Below are 21,497 nucleotides of genomic sequence, written 5' to 3' on the forward strand. Positions count from 1 at the left end.
ATCCGTCGTTTCGAATAAAACCATATAGCTAGCTTTACCAGTGGATGTAGCCACTGTAAAATCCACGCGATCCTCTTTTGCATTATTCAACACGATGGATCTATCTATATCTCTTTCCGTTTCTTTCTCTCTCTCTCTCTCTCTCTTTTTCTTTCTCTCTTTTTTTCCTCCTCTTAGAGAACCTTCTCTAGAGAACGTTACAAAGATCGTCCTGAGACAATGTCTCTCTTATAGCTCACCTCTCTCTCTCTCTCTCTCTCTCTCTCTCTCTCTCTCTCTCTCTCTCTCTTTCGCGTATCACAATTTCTCTTTTCCTCTCCTCTCTTATCATCCATTTTTCTCTTCTCTTTCATTTTCTTATTATTCGCCGTTCCTCAACCGTCGAGATGAGAGATCGTCATCGGTATCGCTACCACTGACCTCGATTCTAGCTATACGAGCTTTATCCTGAAATACGTAGGAAGCCCCATAAGTGGTTACTATCGATCACTCTAAATAGAAAAATCTCTTTCTTCGATATTTTCGATACTACTCCGTCTATTGATCGTCGTTCTTGATCTTCGATCTTCCTTCTCGCGCTACATAAAATCTTATATCTTATTTTACAAAGAAGAAACGAATGTAATAAAGGGAGAACGAAAAAAATTATCACGCAATTCTCCGACACACACACACATACACACACACACAATACTGTAGATGGATATACGCCTTCGTTCGATTGGATGTCTCCCATCCAATCATCGAAATTTCAAACGATATTTTTACGTGTCGCTAATCGAGATGCATATCGTATCGACGAACGACCGAAGAAATTTAGTGCGATCGTTAAGGGAACGAGGTATCCTTGTACCAACCACCCCCCCTCTACCTCCGAACACCTCTCCTTCTTCATCCTCTTCCCCGAAGAATATCGATTTAATCGACGGAATATGAACGTTCTACTCTTCTTCGGGATTTAACTTATGAGCGGCCATTAAGCCTCGTAACTTTTGGGAAAATCTTTCTTTTCGTATTAGGCGCGACACGATTTATATTGACACGAGAACGGCGAATAGCGATAATGATTTTTATTCTGTATTATTAAACCGATCGATGTATATCCGCGTTCTTGTGTAACTACATCTAGATGAACGATTAGAGGGATAGCTGTGTAAAAAGGATGTCGGTGTAACAAAGTAACAAAGAGGAAAAGAAAGAAAGAACGGATGAATGGGTTTTAACGATTCCTGTAATGCATGTAATTATGTATTGTTTGAGAAAGAAGGTAACTGAGAGGTAGGGAAATGGAAGGTGAAAGAATGGAGAAAATGTGCACAATTTTTTCTGGGAGGGATTACCGATAAAAAAAATCATACGGAGTGAGAGAGAGAGAGAGAGAGAGAGAGAGAGAGAGAGAGAGAGAAATATAGGTGGAGACTTATACTTCACATTACATTTCACTTATCGATACTCCTTCGAAGCGTGCGTACACTGGCCCGTGAATCATTCATGTTTCCAATACATCGCCTTTCATATTTCTCTACTTTCCATCGCTATCTACGGGGTGTACCAAACGTTTCTTGGTAAACCAAAAGTTTTGATCTATCTAACTACCTTGTAGTTTTAGAATCAGAAAAATGAAGAAAGAAAAATAATAAAATCAATCAACTCGTTAATATCATTTAGGAACCTTCGTTATATATTTCTCTTTCCTTCTTCATCTTTTTCTTTTTCTGTCATTTATAATATAGACATTACTCTCTTTTAAGCAAACCTCTTTTTCTCTTTCTTTTTCCTCTTTTCATTTCCTCTATTTCCAAGTTCAAACAAAAGTCGACCGTTACGGTGTCATTTAAGGGGTGTTAAGAAATAAGAAACCTTGTTACCCTCGAGATTCTTTTTCAAGGAAATTTATTTTCATTCGGTGCTCTCTCTCTCTCTCTCTCTCTCTCTCTCTCTCTCTCTCTCTTTATCTCTCAGTTTTTATTTCTCTGACCTTCCAGAAAAGTAATTTCCCGTTTGAGTTGACTTCGTTTTAGATACCGTTCGTATTTCCGCAGAACAATATAATAATAATGGATTTAACCGGTAAACATTTATCAAGAAAATAATTACTATTATAGATAGACAAAATTTCTACCTTTCTCGTTATTTTTCATCGTCGCGTTCTAAGCTTCGTGTTACTAGATTTTGAACGGATAGACGATACCAAGAGGGAAAGCGTGCTATCTCGGTCATAGACATCGATATCGGTGCATTTGCTATTGGTCAACATCATTGGTATCAATCGATATTCGATACTAACGGTAAGTACCGGATATGGACTTCACCGTAATAACGATAAGTATCGATGCCGGGTCAACAAGAAAAAATTCAGTACGTAAGTACTTACTTGTTTGCTTGCTTTCGTTAACAGACATTAAAACTAGCGAACGATTAATCTTAATCGGCAAATATTTTCGATCGGTCTAAGTAAATTAATGCGAAATTTATTTCGATGAAAAATATAACGATTACCAAGGGATGAGGAACGTGCAATATCGGATAAATTAATTAATCATAAAACGAGGAATTTTAATTATTTATCAATTTTGTCTGTTTGTAGTAAGAAAGGAAAAAAAAAAAAATTCAAGAAAGATTTTCCTCACCAAAAAAAAAGAAAAAAAAAAAGAAAAAAAAAATACAAAACCGAAAATAAAACTGTTGAGAGAACAGAGAGTAGAAAGAAATACGATAACTATTGGCGGTAGTATCCTGTCGAAATCCTGTGCCACGTGGATTAGCTTTCACAGTTTGGCAAAACGAAAAGGAAAGGTAACGGTGAATATATCGAGTGTCTCGTTCTCACAAATCTTCGGTGTCTAATTCAGAATGAAAGGAGGAGAGACAAACTACCATCGTCGCCGCCATCGCCGCCGCCTATCGTTGAGACTTTGAGAGCCGCAAATACCAAAGTAGAGACGAATGAACGGGCAAATAGTACGGCGAACACGAGGCGAGTATAGTACGTTTTCATTCATTGATATCGTCGTCTCTGTCTCTCTTTGTCTCTCTTTCGTTCTCTCATTCCCTTTCTATCACCTGTTATATCCGGCAGCAGTTTATCTCCCCTCTCGAAATTAACATTCCACCTATATCGTCCCTGTCTGGCCGATCTGAAGGATCGTAGCCTACCGTGCATTAGGTTGTCGAAGAAGGAAAGAACTAACATATACGTGCCTGTATACGTATTGTACGAATGAGAGAGAGAGAGAGAGAGAGAGAGAGAGAGAGAGAGAGAGAGAGAAAGAACACATCCTCTCTTTCATGGGACACGGACCATGTATGTGTGTGTGTCTGTGTAAATATATATGTTTATATGTATGTATGTATATATACTCATACAAAACCTTTCTCTAACTTTCCTTTTTTATCTCCCATTGCTCTCCTTCTCTTTTTATTTTTTTTATTATCCGATCATTAACGATCGACCATAATCATTAAAGTCATTCGCATTTTCAATGAACGAGCATCGATAAATATACGTTAAGCGTACACACTCACATACATACATACATACAAGGAAATGCTTATCGCAAGTGCAATTTAAAGAGAAGTAACGTATAATAGACGAACGTTTTTCATTCGATGGAGAGAGAAGCTAAAGATGGGAGGGAGGGCTAAGGGAAATAGTATAGTCCACATTGTTGTGTTTTAAGCTCGGAATTCACTTTAACATTGAAAAATTCTACAAGACTACGAGGGATGCGTTTCGTAATAGATAAGGATTAGACTCGATAAACTATGTTATACATGCTGTTTCATTCTTTTTATTCTATCGTTTGTCTTCTCCTCTTTCCGATAGAAAAATTTTTCTCTCTTTCTCTTTCTCTCTATCTCTCTATCTTTCTCTCTTTATCGAGAGTACTTAATCAAAGGACTTTTTGAACTCGATGTAAACTTTCAGATTTTCGATACGACGCTAGAAAAAAATATAAAAAAAAATAAAAAAAGAAAAAAGAGAATGTAAGATAAATAATATTAGTGATATATATATATATATATATATATATATATATATAATATAGGTACTACATATATAGATACATCCTTCCATTTCCTTCACGTTCAATTAATTTCACAATTATTTTTATATATAGACAACATTATTCGCATCGTCGGAAGACTTTACGTTATAAGAAACTCGAAAAGAGCTTTTTTTTTTCTTTCTGTTACTAAAGTTAATATAAAAGTTATCAGAAAATTGTGAACGTTCCCGATGGATGGACCGATCGCTTCGTAGAACTATCTATAGCTATTCTCTAACGGAACTTCATCTACCAAGCTGTACACGTTACTTTATATTCTCTTCTTAATATCGAAAATCCTGTTGGTCGCATCAACCAAAAATGAACTTCCTTCGTTGACAGTATGAGAAAGAGAGATAGAGATAAAAAGATAAAGAGAAAGAGAGAGAGAGAGAGAGAGAGAGAGAGAGAGAGAGACAGATAGATAGATAGAAAGAACACCCACCTTGATTCGATACCGGCGTTCTGGTCGAACGAAAAAAAAAAAGGAAAGGGGGGAAAAAAAGAAGGAAAAAAAATCCATCTAGAGCGACCCTCGAGAAAATAGAGTAATTTAGATAACGACTCTACCCCACTTCTCCTCCTCCTCCTCCTCCTCTTCTTCCTCCATCTTCACCTCCACCCCACTCGACACTGCTCCGACTCTTCTCTTCTATATGTATTCATCTTGGAACGCCGACATTCTTGAGGCGCAGCCCCGCGTCCTCTTATCGAATCTGAAACCAATCCTTTATTTGTCATTGGATACCCCTCGAGAAAGGTTGGAGATGTTTTTTTTTTCTACATTTCAATAACGATTCGACAACACATCGAAAAAGAAAGAAAGAAAACGAGAGAGAAAGAGAGAGAGAGAGAGAGAGAGAGAGAGAGAGAGAGAGATGTAATCACGGAAAAATTTGTTTATGGAAAAGCGCAATAAATTAATAAAATATCAACGAAAGGGATATACCGTATATATGTAAATTAGTAGTAGCGTCTTGTCGGATCGTAAAGGTTATAAGAGACAAAATAATGTTTTGGACATCGGTCGGTAGGGGTCAGCACCGATGGCTATTAAACGTAATCGAGAGAACGAGAGAAACAGAGAGAGGAGAGGGAGAGAGAGAGAGAGAGAGAGAGAGAGAGAGAGAGAGAGAGAGAGAAAAGGAGACGCAGAATCTGTCGAGGAACCCGCGCCTTCTTCGAATTACGTATGTACATATTTCCGGGAAACGTTCGTCTCGCGTGTCGATGAAATATTATCACGTGAAAGCCGGTATATACGTTTCGCGGAAGGTTCGTATTTCGCGGAGACACTAAGCGAAACGTTACAGTCGTAAGAGAAGAAATAAATACAAAAGAGTGAGAGAGAGAGAGAGAGAGAGAGAGAGAGAGAGAGAGAGAGAGAGATCTTAAAGCATCAATTAATTTCGTACGAATGATACCTGATCGATATACGATTGCCTTCACGTCCCTCCCCCACTCCACCCCTCGTTTTATCAAAGATGTCGATCGATATACGAAATACGCTTTCAACAAAATCAACAACAAAATAATATCTGCATACATAAATATATATTTCCTCAAATTATACCGTGATAATATTAGTGCTACGTTGGAAAAGTCGAGAGGAGCTGTTTCGTACGGGGATACGGAGAGTAAATGTTTTAAGAAAAAAGGAAAAAGGAGAAAAAGGAAAAATGAGAAAAGAAAGAGAAGAAGAAAAAAAAAAGAAGAACGTTTGCCAACCGTAGAGAAACCGGCGTATCGAGTTACGTGGATGCTCGCGACCTTAAGGACGCCCCACGTCGGCTCGAGGGAACAAGCAAGAAACTTTTAGTCATCGAGCGAATTCGATTCGTAATAACCGGACGGCGGGAGATTCGCGAATATCTTTTCTCTCTTTTTCTCTTTCTTTCTCTTTCTGTCTCCCTCTGTCTTTCTCTTCTGTTGCGGTATCACCGTACGCTAGATACTATATATTCCATTGGGTATTAACATCGTACTGTTTCTTGTACAATACTCACCGTTGCGTATCACGCTCTATCTCCTTTTCACTTCCAAGAGACAGAGCTCGTGTCGCAGCGTATAATAAATTTGCTCTATCTCTCTCTTTCTCTTGCTCTCTTTCTCTCTCTGTTTCTCCTTTGGCGATCGTGGGCCACTTTCGTCGTTCGTTTCGCTCTATCACCGAGTTTCTTTCGCGACTCGGTGAGTATAGTATCGTTCTCTCTCTCTCTTTCTATCTATCTAACTATCTCTATCTCTTTCCATCGCAGAACGCACCGGTCTCTCTCCGAAGCCTCTCTCCTTGCCGTATACCACCTTTTCCCCTACCTCTTTCCTTTCTCCCCTCTCGTCACACGATGCCGCGTTGGCCAAGAGAGACAGAGAGCCAGTAAGAGAAATGGAGAGAGAGAAAGATAGATAGATAGATAGATAGAGAGAGGGAGAGAGAGAGAGAGAGAGAGAGAGAGAAGAGCAGGTAACGTGCCAACGCCAGGCAATGGCGCCTTAACGGCCGCACCTGGGTTCTAACCGTTCGCCAGGTGAGTACGGTGTCCTGTGATTGGCCAAGTAGTTCAAAGCCAGTACGTGATTGGCTAGCGTTACGTTACCGCGGGTACGGGGCTTTAATCTCGTTTATACCGTAGGCGCGCCGGTGCTCTCAGTTTAACTTACCTTTGCCGCACGGACGGTCGGTTGGTCGGTCTGTCGGTCGGTCGATCGGTCGATCGGTTTGTTGGTTGGTTGGTTGGTTGGTTGGTTGGTTGATCGGACGGTCGAACGGTCGAACGATCGGTTGGTTGGTCAATTGGTTGGTTGCACGACCAGGACGTACGAACGCACGAACGCAGGAACGCACGCAACAAGCAAACAAGCAAGCAACTCGACTCGTCGACTGCGGACATTCCGCGGAACCCAGGATAAATAATCTCCCCTTTTTCTTTTTCATCGTCGTTTCTATTCGTACCAAATTTCTCTCTCTCTCTCTCTCTCTCTCTCTCTCTCTCTCTCTCTCTCTCTGTCTCTGTCTCTTTCTATATCTCTATCGCTCTATCTTTCTCTCTCTCTCTCTCCCCTCCCATTACTCCCACTCCCCACGCTCTCTGCTTTGCTCCTTCTCCCTCTCTCTCTCTCTCTCTCTTTCTATCTCTCTCTCGTTTGTAAACTTCGACGTGGAGACAGGGACGTCGGTCGGTCGGTCGGTCGGTCGTTCGTTCGTTCGGTCGGTCGTTCGTTCGTTCGTTCGTTCGTTCGTTCATTCGGTCGGTACGCGTTACAAAAGTCGTATCAATCGAATCACGACGAAAGCGTCGATCTCGTTCGATCAACGATACGACGTTTTGTTTTACGTTCTGGTGGTTGTAGCACCGGTAACGACGGTAACAACGACGACGACGACGACGACGACGACGACGACGACGACGACGACGACGACGACGACGACGACGACGACGAGAACGACCGAACGTAGTACGTACGAACGCAAGGAGGAGGGTGGCAGGCGGCAAGAGAGACAACTGAGAGAGAGAGAGAGAGAGAGAGAGAGAGAGAGAGAGAAAGAGAGAGAGAGAGAAAGCGAGTGTTGTTCGATCGACGACCGCCACGATCGCGCGTCGCCGTGAGCCATCGTCCGCGCTCGCGCGCTTTCTTCCTTCCGTCCAGTTTACATTTCTCTCTCTCTCTCTCTCCCTTCTCTCTCTCTCTCTCTCTTTACGTTAACGTGTACCTGTACGTGTTTGTGTACGTCCTCTCTTTCTATCCTTCTCTCTCTCTCTCTACGCGTAAAGAAAGATAAAGAAGAGGAAAAAGAAGAAGAAGAAGACGAAGAAAGAGAGGATTCTTGCTCCTACGAGAAAGATACAGTGCGCGCGTGTGTGTATCATCTGTGTATGGTGTGTGGCGTACTTTGGTACCCGTCGTCCTTCTCTCTCTCTCTCTCTATATATATATATATACACACGTATACATTTCTTTTTATCTCTTTCTCACTCCTATGTCCTCGTCTTCTTCGTCGTCGTCGTCGTCGTCGTCGTCGTCGTCGTCGTCGTCGTCGTTGTCGTCACCGTCGTCGTCGTCGTCGTCGTCGTGGTCGTCGCGTGGTATTTCTCACTACAAAGTTTCCTTCTTTCCTGTATATCCGTTGTTACGATCGAATCGAGAAAGTGCGTCATCGAGTAGAAGAGAAAGAAAAGAAAAGAAAAGGAAGGAAAGAAAATAGAGAAAATAGAAAATAAATATTAATAATAAGAAGACGACGACGACGAACGAGAAGGTGGAGGTGGTCGAAGATAATCCGTTTGAAAGATCCACCGTTCGTTTCTCTCTGTTTCTCTCTGTCGTATCTGTCCGTCTCTGTTTCTCTCTCTCTATCTCTCTCTTTTTCTCTGTCTCCGCGAGCGCTCCTCCTCCCTTCCTCAGTCAAATCACCGAAGCGTCGCTGGTCTCTCCTCCTACGGAGGAACGGTGAATTATTTCTTTTTTTTTTTCGTCTTGTTTTTATTTTCGTCCATCCATTCGTTCGTTCGTTCGTTCGTTCGTTCGTTCATTTTTGATTATTATTATTATTATTATTATTATTTTTTAAATCGTTCCGTTCACTGTCTCTACCAAACCGAGTCCGAAAAATTTTATCCTTTACGACCCGGCCGGAGTTTAAATTATTATTACTATCGTATATAATTATCGTTATCATTTTTATTATTATTATTTTCGTTGTTATCGTTATCGTTATTGTTGCTGGTGTATATAGTGTAATTTGGATAGACAGTCGAGAAGGCATTGTACCAGGTAGATAAATACAAGAAAACAAGAGAGTAACGTGCGGGAGAATTTGGAATTGGTGGAGTGGGGAGAGAGTACAACGGAAGGAATAACACGCGCTTTTCGTTCTCGTTCTCATTCTCGTCCTCGTCCTCGTATCGTAAAGTGGTTGGTACTTACTTAGTTACGTCGGTTACGAAGAACAAAAAAAGAAAAAGTAGAAAAAGGAAAGATACGAGAGAGAGAGAGAGAGAGAGAGAGAGAGAGAAAGAGAGAGAGAGATAGTTCATGCGTTTCTTTTTAAAATCGATGCCAGAGAAGCGAGTGTAAAAGACGAAGAAGAACAAGAAAAAGAAGAAGAAGAAGAAGAGGAAATAAAAAAACGAAAAAAAAGGAAAAGAAAAAGAAAAAGAAAGAAGACAAGAATTTCAAGAAGACGACGGAGTCGAGGTGATTTTTTCGGAAGCGAAGACCCCGGCAAAGCTTGGATTCGTTCGGTTAAAATCCGTGGTGTTTGTGCGTGGTGTATGTGTGATTCGTGTATGTGAGAGAAAAAGATAGAGAGAAAAAGAGAAAGAGAGAGAGAGAGAGAGAGAGAGAGAGAGTTAGTGGTATCGTGCGAAAGGAGAAAAAGAGATAAGAGGATATAAATCGCGATACTACGTATGGTACGTCGTCCTCGTAACCGGCACGACGTTCGGCGTGTAGTGATTTAGATGGTTGTTGCATCGTCGGTGTGTTAGTAGTGAAACGCAAAGTAGTGGTACACGGTCGGTGCGTCGAAGGAACGAAATACTGGATCGAGAGGAAGGAGCTGGAGGAGGGAGCGGTGGAGGAGGAGGAGGAGGAGGAGGAGGAGGGGGAGGAGGAGGAGGAGAAGAGTGCGAGGAACGCCGGAGTTGCTCGCGACCGTCGAGATCTGGATTACGCGGGCAACTCGAGGATCGCCAAGATTTTGCCGGTTCATAAAAAAGGTGAGCCCCCAGACGCAACTGCGTTTCTTCTTTTTTCTCTTCATTTTCTCTTTTTCTTTCTTCTTTTTTCCTTTCTCTATTTTCTCGCTCGCTTTCGTTATTTATTTATTAAGTTATTTTCTATTGTTTTATTTTTTGCGCGTTGAACCGATCGCAGTCGAAACGCGTGCGAGAACGTTTATTAAAGTTAGGTTATGTTGAATTTGTTTCTCGTAAGATTTACTTCAAGAGAGAATTTTTTTTTAAGGAAGATCGATTGTGGAGAGCGTTTTGAATGAAATGGAATAAGGGAAATTCTGATTAATTTCCCCTTATAAATATCCTTTACGGTTCAATGAAAATATTCGATATAATTCGAGATAGGATTATTTATCGACCCAGAATCGACGAAAATACACCGAAGGACTTTTGAATTTCGCGCGGTTTCGCGTATCGCGTTACTCGCCGGTATACCGCAACATATATAGTATATCTACCTACCTACCTACCTACCTACCTACCTAACCGATACGTAACATGGCGCAGACACACATTTAACATCGCGTAGAACGATAAACGTAAACCGCGTGTATCTACAGGAGCGGACCAAGAACACAAGAGGGGAAAGGAATCCTGTTGGTTTTGGTACATTTACTGCGGTCGCATACCAGAGTGTCGCCGAAAGATTCTCGTTAACTCGGCTTCGATTTCAAGGTCGACGTCTTCTCTCTCTTTCTCTCTCTCTCTCTCTCTCTCTCTTTCTCGACGACGACGACGACGTCGACGACGACGACGACGACGACGACGACGATGGTTCTCCTTTAACCCCATTTGCGGTTCGCCTTATTTATTATATGTTGTTCCTTTTACCCTCTCCTTACGATTATTGATTTACTCTATTACCAAGGGATATGTACACACGGAATTCTATTATGGCGGAGGCGGTTTATAAACGATGAAATCTTTATATCTCGTGGTTAAGACGAAGGAGAAAGAGAGAGAGAGAGAGAGAGAGAGAGAGAGAGAGAGAGAGAGAGAGAGAGAGAGGAGGAAAAAATAGAAAATAAAAATAATAATTTGGAAAAAATCGAAAAGTCGTAAAAGCGAGAAAACCGGCGGTAATATGGTATTATTAATAAATCATCGTCGTCGACGTCGTTGGCGGCCATGATTTTGACAGTTCGGCGGTTCGGCTTAGGTTCAAACGAAGTTCGGCCTTGAAGAATCTTCCTCTTTCGTCTCGATAAAAGATAAGTTGTTAGGTACTTACGTATGCTCGTGTAAGCTCGTAAAAATTCTCACGCGGTTAAACGTTTTCTCTCTCTTTCAGTCCTTGGTCACATTGAACGCAAACACGACGTTGGATCGTAACCGAGCCAACCGGTCCAACGTTTCTTCATCGTCGTCGTCGTCGTCATCGTTATCGTTGTCGTCGTCGTCGTCGTCGTCGTCGTCGTCGTCTCTATTGTTTTCTCCAATCGCAACGACCGACGATATCTTTGATGCTTCGCTAAACGTACTTAGTTATATATCTACTATATATATATATATATATATATATATATATATATATATATATACGTGCTATATATTTGTGCTATATATTTAAGGTTCGAAAATTTATTCTTTTTCTTTGATATTTTTCCCCCCAAATCGAAGAGATTATTCCGCGGAAATGCGATTTATCAGAGTGATCGAATAAACGAGGTTCAATGAGCCCAATCGTATTAACAAATTCGATTAATTCGGAGAAGGAACTAGCCTGAATTCGATTTAATTATCTTGCGGTTTCTCGGTGGTCGTGGAAGGAGGAGAAGGAGGAGAAAGAGAAGGAGGAGGAGAAATAAGAGAAAGAGGGGGAAGAAGAAGGACGAGGGAGCGTTCTCTTAAAAGGAAAATTTAAGAGCCGTTCGAGACTCGATCCCTTCGCCCTCGTCGATTGAACTCCATTGATGTTCGAGATTATGAAAAATCGCGCCAAAGAAAAGGGAAAGGGCGAAGTAGTGGAGAGGGCAGAGGGGAGAGGGTAGATTGAATCGACGAGAGAGAGAGAGAGAGAGAGAGAGATATTGAATAGGGACTATCCTCGAGGAGATTAATTCTTCTTCGTGATTAAATCTCTATCGATCTTGGATAAAGGCAGATTGCTCGGTTCGTCGAAAGTACTTTTAATTCTTCCCGTCTCTATCGAGATATCGAGTTTATATCTATCTCGCACGCGTGCGAGAAAGAGGGATAGAGAGAGAGGAAGAGAGAGAGAGAGAGAGAGAGGAGAGAGGAGAGAGAGAGAGAGATTCGTACGGTATTAAATCGGCGCGGACGAATGGGCTCGTAAAGCGCCAATTTCGAATAGGAAGTATAATGCTCTTTTCTCGTTTCGATGTTGCGTTATATCGATCTTTTTTTTTTTCTCTTCCTTTTTTCCATCTCTTTTTCTTCGTTGTGCTGTTGTTCGCTATATCTGCGGTATATATTCGTACTTTATTGTAGATATATATCATATATATACGTGTGTATGTATGTATGTATGTATATATATACGTCTATAGAAATTGTATAGGGTAGAAGTCACGTTGTGAGAAAAAAAAGAAAATAAAAGAGAAAAAAAAAGAAAAAAAAAAGGAAAATAAAAAAAAATAAAATGGCCGAAGTAGACTCGCCATCGTCGAATTCATGTCGAATGGAGTACAAAGGCGAGAGTTCATGGAAAAAAGCTTATTGGCGAACGAACGAACGAACGAACGAACGAACGAACGGACGGACGAACGGATGGACGGACGGACGCGATACGAGTCGACCAAGAGAAAATAAAGCGAGCCATTGACGATCGAAAAGTTACGAGATTGTCTTGAAATTTACGATCGAGTCCGTTCTCGAGACTAGTTTTCGTACGCGGTATTCAGGGATTTTTCGAAGTTCCCTTTCCTTTCCTTTCCCTTCCTCTCTTCCAGATCTCCTTCAGCTATCCGGATAAGGAGGTCTCTTCGCGAGATACCACAATCACCGGTAGTAGAGCAAGTAGTATAGCCACTGCAATTAGCTCTCGTGGAAAACAAGAAAGGAACGCGGCCACGACGCGAGATCCGTCGTCTCTGCAACTTTTTGCCATAGATTCTCTCTCTCTCTCTCTCTTTCTGTCTCTCTTCTTCGAGTTGGTGTACGCAAGCAAGCAAGCAAGCAAGCGACGAACGAACGAACGAACGTACGAAGAAACGAACGCGAGACCACGAGCGGCAAGACGGATGAAAACCCCCGTTGCTTCGCCGTTTAGCCTCGAGTGTCTCGCTTCGTCTAACCTTGAAATCCCACTCGTCGCCTCTCGCGTGTTTTTAAAACACTCGAACTTCGTCTCGCGCATGCGCGCGAAATCCTTTTCCCTCCATCTCATTCTCCTCCTCCTTATCCACCTATCCATGCATCCCTTCCCTCCCTCTCGCCCACCCTCTTCTTCTTCTACTTCTTCTTCTACTTCTTCTTCTTCATCATCTTCTTCCTTCTTCTTTTTTTTTTCTTCTCTATCACTCTTACCTTTCTCTTTCTTCATGCTCGTGGAGACGAGTGCCATTTCTCTCTTTCTATCCTTCTCAGATGCGTACATACATAGTTCTGTACAAAGTCGAAACTTCTTCAGCTATACACACGCGCGAGAAAGAGAGAGAGACAGAGAGAGAAAGAGAAGAGAGCTATCTCGATAGATTAATCGCCGCCATTTTCACCAAGTATAAATTAAACCTTTTCTCTTTCTCTCTGTCTATCTGTCTGTCCGTCTTTGTCTCTCTTTCTCTTTCTCTTCTTCTCTCATGATTCTTATCCCTCTCGATTTTAATTAAACTTTTATCGCGACTCGTTCGGTATGCAATTTTTATTATCTATCTCTAAGCGTAGACATGGAAAATATAGCGTCGTTGTAAATCTTGTACATAACAAATTTCATTTTCTTACACAAATGGAAATAGTGAAAACGTTCCGCAAGAGAAACAGAGAGAGAGAGAGAGAGAGAGAGAGAGAGAGAGAGAGAGAGAGAGAGAGAGAGAGAGAGAGAGAAAGAGAAGATAATCTACCGAGAGACGAGCGACGTGTGACGTGTGACGAGTCTCGAGGACTTACATATAATACATAGAGAATCTCACGTATCGTTTTATACTTTGTCCCTTCTTTTTTCCGAGTCGCCATCTTTCTTTTTCTCTCTTTCTCTTCGTCATGTTCTCTTACCTCAAACTAAGACGAAGAAGAAGAAGACGACGAAGAAATACGTCCTTTCTATACGGTTCCGTAGATCTCTTACAGTTAGTCTAGGAAAAATCGTATCCCGTAACGGGCGATTCCGAGAGACCGCTTGAAAATTTTCTACCTTTAACAGCTACTACGGCATCTCCATCTATTTATGTAAGCACGTCCTACCGCCATCACCTTGTATAGCCATCTAATGGGATCTAAATCTTCCACCATGAAATATGATCCACCCTGATCATCCTTCTTCACCTTTTCTTCCTACTCCTATTCTGTCTTTCTCTCTCGCTCTCTTTGTTTTTCTATCTATCCATCTATTCGTCTTACAAGTTACGCGTGAAACAAGAATTAAAATTTTTGTCGACTCTTCCAATCGTAATTATCTCTGTCCTCGATTATAATTTTTTAGTGTAACAATATTTTTTCTATTTCTCTCTTTCTTTCTTTCTGTCTTTCTTTTCTTTTTATTTTATTCGCAGTCATACCACGAAACTTTTACAAACGTAACGAATGCAAATTCGATCCCTCTTCCACCCTTCCTTCTCTTCCTTTTTTCAAATCTACCATCGGACTATCACGTCACCAATTTTTCTATTCCCCTGTCCGCGAAACCGAATACACCCGAACGATTTTCAAGGTAGATTGGAAAAACAACAAAAAACAACAAAAAAAAAAAGAACAAAAAAACGATATCGTTTAACGGTACTTGGAGAGTACACGAACGCGAAAGCATCAAAATTGCAGAGATATATATCCACTTGGAAATCAACGAAGCAAAGAGAGAAAAAGAAAGAGAAAGAGAGAGAGAGAGAGAGAGAGAGAGAGAGAGAGAGAAAGAGAGAGAATGATAGATAAAATCCGATCGGTAGTTCGCAACGAGAATATTCGCGAGTACTCGAATCGTCGTTGTGTTACGCGATCGGATTAATTTTTTAAATGTGGATACCGATTCTATTCATAAAGGATAAATTTGAACATCTCCTCTATTTTATTAATTCTCTCTCTCTCTCTGGTTGCGTTAATACTTTACATTGACGTCCGATGATGAAATAGGGAGAAGATAAAACAGAGCAGATAAAAAAAAAGAAAAAGAAAAAGAAGAGACAAGATAACGCAACGACACGCTCCTAGACGGAAAGATTACGTTGTTAGAATCGTAGGACCGCGACGCATCTCATTTCTGCTCTTTGTTGACTTTTCTATTCTTTCTTTTTTTTTCTTTCTCTTTTCTCCTTCTTCGTGTTATTCCTCTTCTTCATCTTCGTCATCTATCACCTTTCATCTTCCTCTTCCTCCTTCTCCTCCTCCTCCTCTTCTACTACTTCTTCTTCTTCTTCTCTTTTGCATTATTCGCAACCTACTTTTACTTTTAAGACGAGACGCGTAACGTAATCGTAAGAGCTAACAGCAACAACAGTCAATAGCAGCAAGCGGCAAGCAGCAAGTTGGTAAGGGGCAAGCGGCTGCGGCTATGGCTGCGGCTGCGGCTGCGGCAGCAGCCCCTCTTAGAAAGTACGCCATTTGCGTTCACCCACACGCGATATCGCGTGCCAAGTTTGCGATGCGATTCCCAACGTAATTATCTCTTAACGCAAGAGAGAGTAAACCGTTGTTAAAATCCATGCCGTAATTCGAAGTCTTAAAAAATATCTTAGTGCGTGGTTATTACCTTCTTCACGCGATAAGACGAAGAAGAGGAAGAAGAAGAAGAAGAGGAGAAAGAGAAGGGGGAGGAGGAGGAGGAGGAGGAGGAGGAAGTAGCGTCAGAAAAGTGACTTTCTTATCGTGACACTTATGTATATGAATAACAATGGCGAATAAAATTCTTTGCGTACGTAATGAACCTTCTTAGAAAATTAAGATCGAACGTGAAGAATGTTCCAAGGGTAGGAGTGGGGGGAGAAGGGGTGTTGGACGTATTACGAATTCAAACGCGTCGACTTGGCACATTCCTCGAAGAAACCTCGTAAATAATGGGTCATTGCGTGTCGGACTCTAAGAAAAGAAGCTTAGGATCTAGCTAACGTTGTGTCTAGCTAAGCAACGTTTATTCGTTCGTTCGTTCGTTCGTTCGTTCGTTCGTTCGTTCGTTCGTTCGTTCGGTCGGTCGGTCGGTCGGTCGGTCGATTAGAAAAGTTGAAAATTTTCTTCTCTTAATGATCGTCGGGGATCCTTTAATGCGTTTACTCGGATGTAACCGTAAGAAACTTTACACGATTTTAGACGGAAGAATCTCTATTTGGTGGGTCTCGCATTTAGCCTGCATCGATATATACCTGTCGGAGTCCTGCATCCCCTTGCTCCTGCCCCCTACCTTCTACCCCCTTCAAAGTCCCTCGTTTACGTCGCTGAGGAATGTCTGGAATCTCTATGGGAATAAAAAAGTATCTGGAGGAACCTTTTGTAAGGTGCAACACCGTGCCCCGAAACCGTACTTATCCAACATTAGTTGTACATTGTTGGACTCCATTTTTTTTTTCTTTTTTATTTTTATTATCTCTTTTTTCTTGTTTCCTTCTGGTGCCTTACGAAAGTATGCTCACCTTACGACCCTCGACGAATTTCTTCCCCGGGATGAAATTATCTCGGTGGAGAAAATATTTCCTTGCAAGTCCTTTCTCTCTGTCGGCTCACGCGAAATCGTGAAAAAAAAAAAATAAGGAAAAAAAATGAATGATCGTATAAAGTATCCGTTCGAACGATCGATCCACGGATATGTCGTATTTTTTATGATCAAATCGTAAAACCTATCCTTTATCCCTTTTCTATACGTTTTCGTTCTGTCGATAATTAGTATCGTTAATAATTAATCTCCCTTGGGTAAACGAGCAACCTACGAGCTTGTGGATATTCGAAAGAGTGGGTCTATAGATATAGCAAAGAGAATTCATGTATATAGATATGTACACATGTGCTCCATTATGTTTCACGTTATGGGGCTCCTTTAATTATTTTATTATTAATTGAATTAAATATCAGCCAAACGTCGAAGGTAGATTGGTTTAAACGGGGATATTGTTTTAGCGTGTGTCCGTATTGTCAGTAACAAATGTGCAAAATTTTCGAAGATCGATTAAACGATATCGAATTTCTACGTTCTAATAAAAACGTTCGTACTTAATTTCGATCGATCGGTATTAGGCTTAATTTTTTAGCGTAAAAAAAAAAAGAAAGAAAAAAATTTATAGGAATGTGGTAAAAAAGAGAGATAGTAACGTCGGTTCAAATTGAACGAAGACGATTTCAAAGTGACGACACAATGATTGATTATACTCGTGAAAGCACTCTTCCCTTATTATCAATCTTTTACTTTCTTTTTAAGCTTTCTCGAGAAAATTACTCCTTAAACTTCAGCCATGGGGGCTTTTCGCGGCGATAAACTTTCGCCAAAGTCCGACTTTTGCTCGAAAGTAACTCTGGTCGAAACTACATATATACATATATATATATACGTATATATAGAAATGTCGTTTGGTATGCCTATCGTCATTTCTTCGAAGCGATTGGAAGTCGATTCAAATATCATATCGGAGAACTAACTGACTAAAACTAACTGAAAACTAAACCAACTGGTATTATTACCATAAACAAAAATCGTGAACGTGTGTGCTCTTGCTCGAATGCATAAGGCATTAAGAGATTGCAAAAGTTTAGAACGTTTCAACTTGTGAAAAGAAAAAAAGGAAAGGAAAGAAGAAAAACAATAGGACAAGAAAGGAAAGGAAGAAAAGAAAATATTCTTTCTAAGATCGATCACGATCGTTAGAACGTCGTTCTTCTCGTCCTGACGCGAGTAATTAACCGTTTGCGTTCGTCGATCGTAAAACGAACGATTGGCCGATCACCCGATCGCGCCAATCTTATCTCCCTTAGAAACGCTTTGTAGCACGGACTCGACGAAGCGGAATGGCTGGTCTGAAGTCGTCGATTTTCCGAATCGAGAAGAAACGTCGATTACGCGAAAGAGTATATATATATATATATTTCTTGTGATTCCGGTTAGCGAGCACACGGTACTCGCGCCGTCGATTATCAATTTTCTTTTTCTATTTTTTCTTTTCTCTCTCTCTCTCTCTTTATTTTCTTGATTTTCTTCGTCGTTCGAGCGTGTCGATCGGCCTGGATATCACGCGAGAATTTCTAACATCGAAGAGAAATACGAGATCGAGGAAGAAGGATGCGACCGGTCGTGTTCTCGTGAAACACATATTTTTCTCTTCCGTTAAAAAATTTTACATCCTTTTTTTTCATAAATTTTCTTTTTATAAATTATCTTTTTTTTTTATAGTTTTATTTTTTTGTTTGTTTGTTTGTTTTTTTTTCTTTTAGGAGGACGAACGGACAGAGATGGCATGAGGGAGGGCTCCGGCAACGTTGCCGAGGTGGTGAGTACATAACTCGTTTATATATCATTCTCGTATTATACCAATTTTATATATCGAGTACGAAGCCCTCTCCATCGTCGTATTTTGATCGTTAAAAACAAAACGTGCGGTAGCGGATACGTTGTACGCAGAAAATCGTTCTCGTCTCGTAAATAAGTAAGTAAGTAAGTAAGTAAGTACTCACTTACATAGCTCGTAATAAGAGTTGCCGTGATTCCGTCAATTACGAGCGATTTTAAGTAATAAAGGAAACCAGGGCAACCTTGTAAAATTATTAACTACTAAACCGGTGTATCCTTAGGATCGAGAGTATGTAAACAGCGAGGTAAAGTTTCATCAGTTGTTGCTTTCTTTTTTTTTTTTACAATATCTTGAGATACCATATACGATTTTTTAATATAATATTAATATATTGACAAATCGAAAAAAGATTTCTGACCGATCTCTACGGCTATCTTTGCCTTTTAAAATTACGTACGCACGTACGTACGTAATTTTATGTACGTGTCTATAAATATATAATCTCCGATTGAACGGATAGAATTTCAATCTTCTTCGCGAAATTTGAAATTCTTTTTTATTCGATTAAGGAAAAATCTCTTTTAACCCCTTAACGTCGAGTGTTATCTCGTTTCCCGACTACTTTATCTCTTACAAGTCACGACTATATAACGTTTTCGTTATTTCGTCCGAGATGTACGCAAGCAAAGTATTTTCGAAAGCCTCGAGGCCGTCGACACGACGATAAAGTAGGCTACCGGGTTAATACATCGCGAAGGAGCTAAGGAAGGAAATGCCGCGTGTGCCGAGAAAGAGAGAGAGAGAGAGAGAGAGAGAGAGAAAGATTAAATCGAAGAGAAATTTAAGATCGGCGTGGCTCAGCCGACTCTCGAAGAACGGTAATGTCGCTTCTTCTCTACGTTATTCGTGTCTCTCTGCAAATTCAAATCGATTATTAGCAATGTTAAATTATTAAAATGGCTCATCAAATGGATTAAATACAAGTATGATAATTCGTTATTATCTTAGTTATTTATCGTTGTTGTTACTTATTATTATTAATTCGTATACACGAACGTTCATGAAAGTTAAATCGAAGAAAACGTCTGTAATAATCGTAATAATGGTCTAACAACGATTTGAATTTTCTAAATGCGTTCGTGTTATAATATAATATATAATAATAATAAGAACAACGATAATAGTAATGATAATAAAAGAACGTATTGATAATTGGTCCATGGTAACAATAATAGTCGCTTGGTTATTTTCTCGAGTAGATTATAAATTATCGGTTTAATTCAAAATGTATAAAGGGTACTCTCTCTCGCGGGGATAAATATTCGTAGGTGGTAAGTAAGTAAGTACTTCGAAGGACGAGAAGTTTTCATTAATGTTATTAAGAGACGAGTTACGCGCGAGTTATTTCGAAAGCTCAAAATTAGCACTAACGTTGGAATTTTGTTTAAAGAGCTAAGCAACTTTCCCGTTACTTGGTTGCGTAATTAAAAATATTCGGGGCTAACTGGAGCCTTCGTCGAGTATCAAAAGATATCTCATTCGCGAAAGCGTTTTTGTGTTGGTCTCGTTCATAAAAAAATAAAAAAAGAAACAAGAGAGGAGAAAAAATAAAGAAAACGAAAATGAAAAAAAAAAGAAAGGAAATGGCAAGCGCTTGAGGAAAAAGCCGACAAGAGATCGGCTAAGGTCGAAGGTCGAAAGGTGAATATGTTTTCGGAGTAAGATCAAGCTCGCGTATATTATTCGAGCGAGTTTTCCCTTCGAGTTAAGAAAACCAACGCTCGAGGGAAATGACTTCTCAATTTTTGTTTTCTTCTCGACGGTGAACATCTTCGTTTTTTTTTTGGCACACGTGTTATCCGTCTCGTTAACACGCGTTCGCTATTTCATTCTCCTCGGTATTCGATCTTCGACCTTCGTATTCAGTTTGGTTAAAAAAAAAAAAAAAAAAAGAAAAGAAAGAAAGAAAGAAAGAAAATATCTGTCCACATTTCAGATTCTGACAGGACACCTATCCGTATACCGGTGAATGAAAATTTGTAGAAACACGTGCCGATTAATTCAGATACGTAGGATAAATTCGCGAAAAAAGTATGAATTCAATTCGATAACCGAAGAAAAGAATGTCGCCGATCGGAGGGATTATAAACGAAATCGTAACAATTATTTCGGGTCAAAGCTTATTTCGGTTCAAACCGTGTGGAATAATAGCTGCAAGAGGGTGGGATGTGGTAGGGATAGGGGTTGAGGCGAGTGACAGGGTGAGAGGGAGCGCATAGCGTATGTGGGAACCAACGATGGTGGTTGGGTCTCTCGATACCTCATTATGCTTCGGTACTAATTAACGAGGCAATATATCGATGGCTTCTATCGATCGATCGGTCGATCGACCGATCTACCGATCGATCTTTCGTTTGATCGTACGAATCATTCGCGCGTTCCGTGCGGACCAACGAATAATTAAGGATTATTTCGAAGAGAGGATTTTCGAGTTTCCAGGAAAATCCTTTCATTTTCTTCTTATCGAATGGATGCCGATGAAATTGGCATCCGTGGTACGAGAGAAAAGATGAAACTCGTCATTGTCGTCGTCGTTATTGTGGACCTTTCGTCTCGCAATCCTTTCGATTCTCTTCACGAATAGTTTTTGCTATCTCGGACAAGATCGTTAGGCTAGTTCGCGGATAGCACAAAGACTTTACGGCTTCTTATGTTTATGGCTGGGCAGCCGGTGGTAACTATCGCGTTCCTGCTCTCTCATAGATGGTGCACGGTCATCGTCAACCGCATACGTTGCACGGACGTTTTCTTTCGACGGAAGTCAAGCCGCATTCTACGAGTTGTTTCCACGTTTCTTCGCGACACGTGGTACGACGCCCGCAAAAGCGTCAAATCTAAAATTCCTTATTATCTATTCTATTTATTACCATTCATTAACGTTAATTGGTATAATTATATGACTTTGTGTGTGTGTGTGTGTGTGTATGTACGTATGTAACTGATATAATTATATGAATTTATGTGTATATATATATTTATTTACATATATATGTATGTATATGTATTTGTTATGTATATATATATATATATGCATGCAGGTACGTCATGTTTAT

General features: G+C 40.4%; 1 protein-coding gene across 1 annotated transcript in view; it reads left to right on the plus strand.

Moving 5' to 3' along the window:
* The first annotated feature begins 7,218 nt into the window (after positions 1-7,218).
* Positions 7,219-21,497, plus strand: part of LOC122628181 (putative uncharacterized protein DDB_G0271606) — a 103,888-nt gene continuing 89,609 nt past the window's right edge. Inside the window, exons 1-4 of the mRNA XM_043810181.1 lie at positions 7,219-7,505; positions 7,823-7,927; positions 9,112-9,769; positions 18,308-18,363. Of these exons, the coding sequence (XP_043666116.1) occupies positions 18,331-18,363 (33 nt within the window). The 5' untranslated portion in view covers positions 7,219-7,505; positions 7,823-7,927; positions 9,112-9,769; positions 18,308-18,330. The remainder of the gene's footprint in view (positions 7,506-7,822; positions 7,928-9,111; positions 9,770-18,307; positions 18,364-21,497) is intronic.

This window comes from Vespula pensylvanica, chromosome 3, assembly GCF_014466175.1.
Source record: "Vespula pensylvanica isolate Volc-1 chromosome 3, ASM1446617v1, whole genome shotgun sequence".
In the NCBI taxonomy this organism is placed as follows: domain Eukaryota; kingdom Metazoa; phylum Arthropoda; class Insecta; order Hymenoptera; family Vespidae; genus Vespula; species Vespula pensylvanica.